Below are 12989 nucleotides of genomic sequence, written 5' to 3' on the forward strand. Positions count from 1 at the left end.
ACATTTACTTGTGAAGACTGAGGGGAGATTTGGGCTCTCTCTGAGTATACCTTTCTCTTAGGACTAAAGGTGCAGACACACAGAACAATATATTTCAATGATATGAATGATGATATCGTTCAACTATATGTCGTTCATATCATTCCGTGTGTATGCAATGAACGAACAATGATGCAAGCTCCTGCTGGACGATATCGACCATGGTTCATGCATGCAGGCCAATCTGGACAATATCGTTATCTCACCATAGGGATCCGCGATCATTTATCGTGGGTCATTGGTGGTTTTTGGTCTGTGGATGAAAAATATCGTTCATCCAGCATACAGGATTTTTAAAGGGAGATCGTTCAGCGATATCATTATCGCTGATGATCGTTCGGGGTGTACCCAGCATAAGGTATATAGCACTGGAATCCTACCAACTTTTGTGTTTGTATAAGTTGATTCGGTGCCGACTTGATGTAATTTATGTGATATTTATATGCATGTAGAGCCTACCAAACTTATGTGTTTAGGTTAGGGGTGTTCACCGGCCACTTTTTGTGTTTTGGATCTGGATCTTTCTTCGTGTTTTGGATCTGCATTGGTTTTGCCAAAACCACCCTTCCATGTTTTGAGTTCTGGGTTTTGTGTTTTGGTTCTGTATTTTTTTGAATAAAAGCATAAAAACAGCTAAAATCACAGAATTTGTGCGTTTTTCTGCTCCTATGCTATTATTAACCTCAATAACATTAATTTCCATTCATTTCCAGTCTATTCTGAACACCTCACACCTCACAATATTGTTTTTAGGCCAAAAGGTTGCACTGAGGTAGCTGGATGACTATGCTAAGCAACACAAGTGGGCGGCACAAACACGTGACCCGTCTAGGAGTCAAACTGCAGTGGCAGACAGGATGGCAGTTTGAAAAACTAGGCCCCAAAGAGTACATAATGCAAAGAAAAAAAAAGAGGTGCAAGATGGAATTGACCCACCCTTATGTTGTATAAACAGGACATACACACTTTAACAAACCAATCATTTCAGCGCCAGGGTATGCCACACGACTGTGGCTGAAATGATTGGTTCGTTTGGGCCCCCACAAAACAAGCTGGCAATTAATCTGTCCCTGCACAAACTACAGAGGCAAGATGTCATCCTCATCCTCCTCATCCACCGATTCCTCACCCTCTTCAGTGTTGTGTACATCCTCATCCTCAGAGTATTAATTCGTCCCCGCTGGAATCCACCACCACAGGTCCCTCTGCACGTTCTGGAGGCTGGTCTCCCTGGAAGAATTGATAATTCATTTTGATGAACATAATCTTCTCCACATTTTGTGGAAGCAACATCCTACACCTTTGCTGACAAGGTTCCCGGCTGCACTAAACACTCTTTCAGAGTACACACTGGAGGGGGGGGGGGGCAACTCAGGTAAAATAGAGCCAGTTTGTACAGGGGCCTCTAAATTGCCTCTTTTTCCTGCCAGTACAGGTATGGACTGTCTGACATGCCTACTTGGATGCTGTCACCGTTGTAATCCTCCACCATTCTGTCAGTGGTGACAGTATCATATGCAGTGACAATAGACATGTCAGAAATTGTTGCCAGGTCCTTCAGTCCGGACCAGATGTCCAAACTTGGTCCTGCCTGCCCTGCATCACCGCCAGCGGGTTGCTCAGGATACCTAAGCTGTTTCCTGGCAGCCCCAGTTGTGGGAGAAAATGAAGAAGGAGCTGTTGACATGTCACGTTCCGCTTCAGCTGACAGGGTTTTCACCAACAGGTCTTTGAACGTCTGCTGGATTGTGTCAGCCCGAAAGAGAGACACCACATAGGCTTTAAACCTAGGATCGAGCATGGTGGCCAAAATGTAGTGGTCTGATTTCAACAGATTGACCCCCCTCGAATCCTGGCAAAGCGAATTAAGGGCTTTATCCACAAGTCCCACATGCCGAGCGGAATCGCTCTGTCTTAGCTCCTCCTTCACTTTCTCCAGCTGCTTCTTCAAAAGCCTGATGAGGGGAATGACCTGACTCAAGCTGGCAGTGTCTGAACTGACTTCACGTGTGGCAAGTTCGAAGGGCTGGAGAACCTTGCACAACACGGAAATCATTCTTCACTGCACTTGAGTCAGGTGCATATCCCCTCCTTTGCCTATGTCATAGGTGGATGTATAGGCTTGAATGGCCTTTTGCTGCTCCTCCATCCTCTGATGCATATAGAGGGTTCAGTTTCATCGCGTCACAACCTCTTGCTTCAGGTGATGGCGGGGCAGGTTCAAGAGTGTTTGCAGTCGCTGAATGCCGAAAGTGGGCAGAAATTTTTCGGGCCACCCAAAGCGTCTCCTGCACACCCCTGTCGTTTTTCAGAAAATTCTGCACCACCAAATTTATTGTGTAAGCAAAATATGGGACCTGCTGGAATTTGCCCAGATGTAATGCCCGCACAATATTGGTGGCGTTGTCAGATATCTCAAATCCCCAGGAGAGTCTAAGTGGGGTAAGCCACTGGGCGATGATTTCCCTCAGTTTCTCTAAGAGGTTGTCGGCAGTGTGCCTCTTACTGAAACCTGTGATACACAGTGTAGCCTGCCTTGGAACGAGCTAGTGTTTCTGAGCTGCTGCAGCACACACAGGGCCTGATTCAGAGCCGGACGCTCTGATAGAGTGCTCGCTCTGAATCAGGGCCATACTTCTTGTTTTTCAGAGCGGCCTCCTGGCCGCTCGCATAGCTATGGGTGACCACCCACAGCTATAGCGAGCAGCCAGGAAGATGGTCACGATGGTCAAGATCATCACGACCATCGGGCTTGTGACGAGACCCTTGTGGTAGGGTCTCGTTGCTGCAAGCCCTAGAGTGCTTTCGGCTCTACCAGAGCTGAAAGCACTCCCACTGATATCACTTGTGATGTCAGTGGGGCCGGCCCCAGACGTTAGGTGTTCCCATGGGAACGCCTCCGTCTGGGCAGCCATGCCCCCGGCCTGCCCACCAAAGGGGGCGTGCTGTCACTCAACATTGACAGCACGCCCCCTTTGGTACGAGACCCGGAGCGACGGTTTGCTCATCACTATCCGGGTCTCGCGCATGCGCACGACGGACCCGGCTCCGTCGTGCGCATGCACACTGGGCCACCATCGACCTGCTTGCGAGCGGGTCTGAATCAGGCCCACAATTCACAAACACAGAAAAGAAGAATTTTTTATTTTTTTTGGAGTGCACTTTGGGGGTTATACCACCCTTTAAGAGATGAGCCAGCTGGCCCTTTACTTATGACACAGGCGCACGCTTGATGCTGCTCCTTTATTGATGCACGTGCGGCTACAGCCCACACAATTCACAAACACAGAAATATATATTTTTGTTTTGCACTTGGGTGGAGCACCCCTGATGGACAGATCACCCCCTGGACAACACTACAGAACCCCTTTATGACTACAGCCTTTATGGGACACTGCACAACACAGCCCAGCCAGCCCCTATAGACTTTTGGAGTGGACACAGCCCCTATGGAAAACGTGAATGCACAACACAGCCCAGCCAGCCCCTATGGAGTATGGACAACAGCAGCACAACACAGCCCAGCCAGCCCCTATGGACTTTGGAGGAGTGGACACAGCCCCTATGGACAACAGCAGCACAACACAGCCCAGCCCAGCCAGCCCTAACTCCCACCTTCCCTCTTCACTGTCCACAGCCGGAGTGAGAAATGGCGCCGTTGCGGGGACCTTTTATAGAATCCAAAACCCGCGAGATCCGGAAGCGGGATGATGACGTTTTGCCTCGAATTTCAGATCCGAGTCAGGCGGGAAATCTCGAGCCTGCCTTGTATCGGGGGGGCTCGGAGGGGTTCGGATTTCAGAAATCCGAATTCGCTCATCCCTAGTTTAGGTAGTTGATTTTAATGCCCTTTTGCAAATATATTATGCATTTTATGTGACTTATGCTAACTCTGCTAAAAAAAAAAAAAAAAGTTTTTGTTTTCTTTTGTTTTTTCCTAACTCCCAACTACCTGGTGTACAGGGCTTATGGAGTACTTCACGTAAATTTTTAAATAAATGTCACATTGCATTGTTAACCGTACCCTGGCCCTGATTCAGAGCCGGATGCTCTGACAGAGCGCTCGCTCTGAATCAGGGCCGTCCCTGCTCCTTTTTGGAGCGGCCTCCTGGCCACTCGCATAGCTGTGGGTGACCACCCACAGCTATAGCGAGCGGCCAAAATGATGGTCGCGATGGTCAAGACCATCGCGAACATCGGCCTTCCGACGAGACCCTGCGATAGGGTCTAGTGGCCGCAAGCCCAGGAGTGCTTTTGGCTCTATCAGAGTCAAAAGCACTCCCACTGATATCACTAGTGATGTCAGTAGGGCTGGACCCAGACGGTAGGCGTTCCCATGGGAACGCCTCCATCTGGCAGCCACACCCCCGGCACGCCCACCAAAGGGGGCGTGCTGTCAATCACCATCGACAGCACGCCCCCTTTGGTGCGAGACCCGTTATTCGGGTCTCGCGCATGCGCACGACAAGGGCGCCTCCGTCGTGCGCATGCGTACTTGGGCACCATCGACCCGCTTGCGAGCGCTCAGCGCTCGTGAGCGGGTCTGAATCAGGCCCACTGGTTGTAGGTTACTTGCAAGTATTTCCCATGTCTCAGGACAAGGGTAAACATGAGACTGTTGTCCCTGTGCTGGTTTCATGTAAATCCTGTGCAGTTGGCCTCTCAGGATTTCATACAGGATGGACTGTGGTTTCATTGTTATACACCACAGCAGTCCACCTCGCCAGCACCTGTTCAGGGGTCACCTTGAATGTCCTCCTGGTCTCAGGTTATAACGCAGTTAGTGGACCGTGTATCAGCTCCCACACTGCCTCCCACTTTTGATTACCCACAGTGATTACAGCCTGATATGTTTCCTCTTCCCATACATCCTTTCTGGATGGAGGGTTATGTCCACTCGGTTCAGAATTTAGTTTTTAGCATCTACCTACCTGCAGCTGTCACAAGCAAATAAGGCATCCGATTCTGGTATATCATTTGAGGAAGCATAGGATACACAGTTGTCTCCCTCCTGTGGTGGCTGAGAAAGGATCATCTAAACAAAGGCGCCCGTTTTTGGGAAGATGACAAAATCAAGAAAGTAATCAACATTCTGCACCTGCGAGCAGTATACAGAGCACTGATCAAGGCACAGGACCTGCTACAGGGCAGGCCGGTTCAGATCCAGTCCAACAATGCGACTACAGTGGCCTACCTCAATCATCAGGGAGGCACAAGAAATTATGCAGACATGGAATGAAGTGACAAAGGTTCTGATTTGGACAGAACATCATCTTCTGGCCATCTCGGCAATATTCATACCGGGAGTACTCAATTGGGAAGCAGACTTCCTAAGTCGCCAAGTCATACACGCCGGGGAGTGGTCTCTCCATCCAGGAGTGCTTCAGCTCCTGGTAAACAAATGGAGTCTACCAGAGATCACGCCACAACCACAAGGTCCCCAGGTATGGGGCCAGGTCGAGAGACCCATCAGCAGCCTTCGTAGATGCACTGGCAGTAAGATGGGACTTCAAGTTGTCGTATGTCTTTCCTCCAATTTCCCTGCTCCCGAGAATTCTCAGGAAATTCAAGCAGGAAGGCGGAACATTAATACTGGTGGCTCCGGCTGGCCCAGACGTCAATGGTTCACCAACATACAGAATCTGTCGGTAGATAGTCCGTATATTCTTCCTCTGTGGCAGGATCTACTAACGCAGGATCCCTGCAGACATTCGGACTTGCCCCGTCTGGCTTTGACGGCGTGGCTCTTTAATCTTCCAGCCTAAAAGCGAAGGGATTTTCCAGTTCTGTAATTCAAATGATGTTTAGAGCATGGAAGCCTGCTTCTGCTCGCATTTATTACAGAATTTGGCATTCTTTTGGTCAGTGGTGTTCTCATAAGGAATATGATCCTAGGGTGTTCAGGATTTCAAGGATACTGGCTTTTTTGCAGGCAGGGTTAGACAATGGTCTCCGCCTGGCCACTTAGAGAGTGCAGGTTTCTGCACTGTCAGTCTGGTTCCAGAAGAAGATTGCTTCATTACCAGATGTTAGAGTTTTTTTCCAAGGAGTTCTGCAAATTCAGTCTCCTTTTGTTCCATCGGTAGCACCGTGGCATTTGTTTTTGGTTATTAAGGGATTACAAGCTTCCCTATTTGAACCTTTAGACTCTGTAGATTTGAAATGGTTGACAGCAAAGACACTTTTTCTTCTTGCTATCTCTTCTGCTTGCAGAGTCTCTGATTTGGCAGCGCTCTCTTGTCGCTCCCCATTTTTGATTTGTCACCAGGATAAAGCTGTTCTTTGTACAAGGGAGGGTTAGCTTCCCAAGGTAGTGTCCCATTTTCATGTAAATTAAGAAATTGTTATTCCAGCTATTCAGGCTCCAGACCTTTCTGTAGCTGAAGCCTCCCTGGATGTAGTTTGTGCTCTCCGTATGTATGTGGAGTGTACAGAATGTGTTAGAAAATCAGATTCTCTTTTTTTTTTTTGTATTATATGGTTTTCACAAATGAGGATGGCCAGCTAATAAGCAGACTCTGGTGAGATGGCTCTGCATGACTATCTCTCAGGCGTACACAGAGGCTGATCTTCCTGTCCCAAGCATGGTGACAGCACATTCTACTCAGTCTGTAGGGCCATCGTGGGAGGGCAGTTGTGGTGCCTCTGCAGAACAATTGTGCAAGGTTGCCACGTGGTCTTCTGTCCACACTTTTGTTAGGTTTTATGCCTTTGATACTTTTGCCTCCCAGGATGCTTCCTTTGGGCGACAAGTTCTTTTTTCTGCTCAGGAGCGCCCCCCCCCCCCCTAGGGGAACTGCTTTAGCACATCCCCATGGTATCTCTGTGGATCCCTATGGACCCTGAAGAAGAAATATTGAGTTATAGTAGACTTAGATAATTCCTCTTCTTCGAGGTATATAGCGTCCACAGGGCACCCACCCTGACGCACCTGGCTTCATTGGGTGATTTTCTTTCGGTCACAGATTCTTTCATCTTCTGTAAGAGTGTTTCTGGTATACGATTGTTATTCCTTCTCCTCTTTCCTTCTCCTGCCTTTAGGCTTGTTAACTAAACTGAAGTCCTATGGCTAGGGTCGGGGGTATATATGGAGGAGGACCCGGAGCATTCTGGGAGCCAAAGCTTTAACTGTTAGGTGCCTGGTTTTCCAACCATAATATCCCCCATGGTATCCCTGTGGACCCTATGAACCTCGAAGAAAAGGAGTTTTTTTTAGGTAATAACTATATTTTTACCTAACCACCTTCATGTCTGTACTCCTATTGTTCTCATATTTAATTCCAATGAAAATTATCGATGCTACAAAAAGTCAGCCCTATAAATGCAGGTGGATGCTCTCAGCCAATAATACTAAACAGCTAGTAAAGTTAGACAACACATGAAAATAGCTTGACGCCTCGCACCACTTTCAGGTAAAACTTTTCATGTGCTTATGATGTCTATCTTAAGGATGATGATGCGAATATGTGTTTATAGAAATTTTATAAGCAATATAAAACAATTCTATAGTTACAAACAGTATCTACATACCAAAATGATCCACTTAATCTAGAATCTATTTTCCTGCTGCCATTCTACACATATCAATGGTTTATTTGAGATACTTTTTTAATTTGAACAAAAAATAAGTAGGATAATTGTCCTGTTTAAACCAAGTATGTATTTTACATGCAGTTTACATAAAGTTTATTGCATCTACAGTATCTGTAGGAAGGCTAATGTTTGTTTATCTTATATTAAGGAAAAGGATATCTCTTTGGCAGATGCTTCTTTCAATCCCAGTACCCATTTTGTGACATTGGCCCATATGTAATAGTCTGCGAGTTGCATTCACTGACGCAATTCCAGCTATTGCGATTTAGTCTGTAGGTTTAAAGCAACAATAATTTAAAAAGCAAAACTTCTAAATTATAGCCACTATAAATCTACGGATAAATTGTTAGAATTACGTCGGTTCCTACTTGTGACTTTGGCCCACATGTAATAGCCCGCGAGTTGCAGGAACCAACATAATTCTGTCAATTTATCCGTAGATTTATAGTGGCTATAATTTAGAAGTTTTGCTTTTTAAATTATTGCTGCTCTATATCTATGGATATGCGCCAGTTAATGCCACTTGCAGGCGACTACATATGAGTCAAAGTCACAAAATGGTTGCTGGGATTTAAAGAAGCATCTGCAAAAGAGATATCCTTTTATTTAATATACTGATGTGTCCTTAGCGTGCCAGATCCCATACGACTCGGCTTGTGCCGAACATCTTTTTCACTCGAATGTGCTTCTTAGTTGCAACGCAAAGTGACAAAACAACTTCATGAGACTGCACTGATTAATTTGATATGCGGCACTAGTGAAATCTGTGTGTGACTGTGTCTGAATCTGTATATAAAGTGCTACGATGCACCAGCTGTGACTTTTTTCCACACCAAGTCCCGTTGTACATATTCAAACTCAGTTGCACACAGATATACAAATGTTGCCCATCAAAATAATCAGCGTAGTCTTGTGAAGCGGGTTTGTCACAACACGTTGCAACTAAGAGGCACATTAGAGTGAAAAAGATGCTACATCGCTTGGCGTAGTTTATTCACGCCTTGCGTCTCTCAGCAAGGCGTGAATGACTTATTTCATGACTTATTGCAGCTATGTGTATAAGGACACATCATTAAGATAAACAGAAATTATTGTAGCAACAGTGAACATTGTCTACCCTTGAAATCAGGGCCATAATAGTGATGTGCGAGTGGTTCCTTCACACAGAGCGCAGGGCTTTGTGGGCGACACAGTCGCTCCCCGATGGTTCCTACATCTGGATAGTAGGTTGCCTGGAACAACACCTTTGGACTTTCCGGGAATGCATCCTGAAATCTGTACAGCTGCCCAGAGCATCCTGAGTACTTCCAGGTGCTAGTGGCCCCGTCCCCACGGCATAATGTCATGCGTTCAGGGGGCAGGCTGGCACAGGAAGCACTGCCGTCCTGTTATGGCACCACACATCTTCACCTAGCTGCCTGTAGGATAATTGCATCAACTAGTATATGAAACTTGTGTACTAATACGAACACCGGAGGTAACCACTGGAGAATTTGAAGTTGGAGAGTGTGGTCAGGCAGTCAGCAAAGCAATGTCTGTTACCCATCGCTACTAAACTATATTAGTGTACAGAAGCCTAGGCAATGCTGAGCCTTTAGAATTAAAATGTCCAGGTTCCATGTTGTATTGGCAACTATGGGCTGATTCAGCGTTGCATTCATGTCCACTGCAAATACACTTACACCTTTTGCTACATTCACACTCAATGCCAAGTTGTATGCATTCTCTATATACCTGAGAAAATAGCCTTCATTATCAGCGCACATTTGCGCTTCTCATAGATTACTGATTTGATTTGACTGTGGATGTGCAGACCGCTGAAAGCAAGTAACAGAGGACAATATTTTATTGTGAAAATTATTTTTTTATTCTTTTCCTGTAACTGATTTGAGATTCAGTATGTTGATAAAATGCTTGATGATGGTAGCCTTGTGTGTTTGAATGGCAGGGATTCTTATTTACATATCTTTCTACTCTTGCTGTGAAACCATCAGAACTAGGCCAGCATGGTACTCTATTTTAATAAATTGGCGTTCTTTTGTGCTTCACAAGTTCTCCCATCAGGTTAAAGCAAAATGACAACACAGAGGTTCACCCTAGATTTACATAATTCAGCATGTCTGGAATCTTTATACTTAACATACATATAATATGTACACAGAATTCTATATCTGCTTGTCCCTGCCTGAGATGATGAAATTCAGTCATTTTGATTCACTTTCCTTGGTGATTGCACCTGAGTGGATATGTATGCAAGTACATATGCTCTGGGTATTTTTTGTTTAGTTTCCTATAAAATTGATTTGTCTGAATTTTGGAAGAAACTGTACAGTGCATAACAATGTAGTAAATTCCCACAAGGAACATACTGTTAAGTCTTATCACACACCTTACACGTGCATGTAAAGAAGAATGATGTCCTTGTCCTCTAAGTCTTTCTCCAAGAGCTCTATTTAGACGTCCAGTATTTTACTAAATCAATTTATAAACATTTAGAAAATATTTCCATATAAGTGAAGAAAAATGTAAATTAAAGTCAACAAATTATATAGTAGAAGGAGTTTTATAGTCCCATTTATGTTTTAGCAAATCTAACTGCCATGGTAAAGAAGAAAAGACTGGTTGTCAAGCTGAGTGGAATCTGCTCATTATAGATACGCAGGTAGAGAAGTCAGCCCTTTACAGATTTGGAATCATTTGCAAGCGATGTGAAGGTTGCTGACCTAAGTAGCACTGATGTAAATATCTTCAAAATGTCCACAGATTGTCTAACTTCTGAGCCCTTCTTCCTCTTTGTTTCTAGGCTTGGCAGTTTCCCTTCAGCTGCTGCATGGAGACATCGAGCAAATTAGACGAGATTACTCTTCGGTGTTTACCCGTGGGGTCTCTGTAACAAGAAAGCTTGGCTTCTCAGATGTCATTATGCCTGGTAAGCTGGAGGAAAAATTCTATAAATAAAACATTTACATTTAATTTTCTGTAGATGCTTAAATGGCAATCATTCCCTCTCTGTCATTTATTTAATTATGTATTTTAGTCTTTATTATGTTATGGTATGTTTACTTAACATAATACAATATGGTTTCTAGATGGCAAGCATACAGCTGTGTCCTTACTCAGCTTTCCTCTAAGCCCAATACATATTCTCTAGAGTGGCACCAGATCTCACATTGTTCTGTATTTTCACAACGGCTGTACTATACTTAACATATCATTTACAATTGCACAAAATTGGCACAGATATTTGCATAAAAGTAACATAATATTAGCCTCAAAGTAGCATAATATTAGGGGAGACTTACCAAAGAACATGAAGACTAACCAACATTACTGTTTAAACAGAATACTGACAAAGCGGCTACAAGTGGAAAAATCATGTTGTCCTACTGTACATTGGGGGTAATTCAGCCTCAGATGGATCAGCTATCGCAGCTGCTAACCTTGTAGCAGCTGCGATAGCATTAATATGGTAATGCAGCAGTAGGCGTCATGCCTCCTGCATGCATTACTGATCCAAACTGCATCCTTGGACGCAGCATCGGATCATCTGCGTGATCCTCTGCTGGCTGAGTGACCATGGGGTCACTCAAGCCGGCAATCACAGCAGCTCAAAAGAAGCCAGGAAATCTCCGTCAGCCGACGGAGATCTTGGCCTCTTCCCTCCCCCTCAACACGCCTCCATTTTGGGAAGCCAACGCCATCACCACCGCCTCCCCACAGAGAATTGACAGCAAACTGTCTGTCAACCACTAACAGTCTGCAGCCAGACTGCGTATGGAATCGCAGACCCATACTGCACATGCACAGTACGGGTCCTCTGCCGCCGCAGAGCAGTTACAATTGGAGATGTGCGCTAACTATCAGGTTAGCGTACATCTCTGAATCAGCCCCATTGTTGTGTGTCATGTATGTCATATATCACTGTATTATATGTATGACATTATTTTTCCACATTGTTAGCCCTATGGATAGAAAGCAATGTTGTTTAGTCTGAATGCTCTCTGCTAATTTTTCACTAATAGTATGATATTTTTTCATTAGTAGCATGCTGCTGTACTTTTTAGCTTACTTTGTGCATTTGAAAGGTCTATTTTCTTGCATATTTCTTATGGATGAACAGGCATGTTTTGAGAAAACTCGCACATTACGTACAGCCTATAATATGGCGCACCACTGTTTCCAATCCTTTGACTCGAGACAGAGGGATCTTTTGAGCGATTTTGGCAAAGCTTAGTAAGGACACATCTGTACTCCTCACTTACTCCATTACTTAAGAATTAATGCACTGCTTTGTTACATAAATTTTTGGTGTTAGCAAAATGTTTTACGTAAAGTCTTAAACCTTACGTGGTAATATAACCAGCGATGCTAATGCTGGGGCTTCATGGCTATTTAAATGAGCCATTTAGGGCCAAATTAAATTACCCACGGCACTTACAGTGAGCTTGTAGCTCCTGGCTTAAGTGCCCAGGGCTTTTCAATCACCGCCTCCAGGTTGCATTTAATGTGGATTTCTGTTCACAACTTACTGATGTCCAAACACATATTTGCGGTAAGTAGAGCTTTTGGAACTTACCGCGGCTGCCCTCGGCCAATTAACTAACGGCTCAGGACACTAACCCGGAATCTATGGGTTACCACGTGAGAAAACTAAAAGCTGATTGAATAACTTTGGGCATTAAACTCAGGAGCTGTAGCCGCATGTATAGTCCCGTGGCTAGATGAACTCCCCCCTTGGACTTCAAATAAGTGTACATTCAATGTTTGCTGTACTACATAACCATCATATTTTTTTAATTCCATACCCAGATTTCTATTTAAAAATTATGCTGCCATACACCATAATGAATTTCTGCCTCCTTAATTAGTAATTATGCATCCAACATATTTAGCAATAAGAGACTCTGCGTTCGCTTTAGTGAACTAAGAAAATAATGTGACCAATGTTAAGACCTATTAAGTAAATTCAAATGCTACTGGGTTGGTGTTGCTCCCAAGGTTTTATTTTGTATTACTGGGAATACTGGTTACAAGAAAGCAAAAAGAAAAAACACTTTTATGGTACACTCTAATATAAATCCCCCCAAAAAAGGTGATAAAAATTTATTGTAAGTATTAAAACTTAACTTTTGTTATTATACCCTTAGAGATGTACTATGGCCCTCCTTCAGAGTCGATCGCTAGATAAAAGCGGTCGCTCTGAATGAGGACGGCCGCTTGTGGTGTCAAGTGCTGCCTCCTGGTCGCTAACTAAGCTGTGGGTTACCACACATAGCTCTAGCGAGTGACCAGGTTGATGGTCGCGATGGTCAGGACCATCGCGACCATCAGGGCTTGCGAAAAGACCCTAAGGTTGG

General features: G+C 44.6%; 1 protein-coding gene across 1 annotated transcript in view; it reads left to right on the forward strand.

Annotated features, from left to right (window-relative positions):
* The window catches only part of DOCK4 (dedicator of cytokinesis 4), a 422657-nt gene that overhangs the window by 214937 nt on the left and 194731 nt on the right, over positions 1-12989 (forward strand). The window contains exon 13 of the mRNA XM_088457720.1: positions 10436-10561. Coding sequence (XP_088313846.1) covers positions 10436-10561 — 126 coding nt within the window. The remainder of the gene's footprint in view (positions 1-10435; positions 10562-12989) is intronic.

Source organism: Taudactylus pleione, unplaced genomic scaffold (genome assembly GCF_031769625.1).
Source record: "Taudactylus pleione unplaced genomic scaffold, aTauple2 ptg000041l, whole genome shotgun sequence".
In the NCBI taxonomy this organism is placed as follows: Eukaryota; Metazoa; Chordata; class Amphibia; order Anura; family Myobatrachidae; genus Taudactylus; species Taudactylus pleione.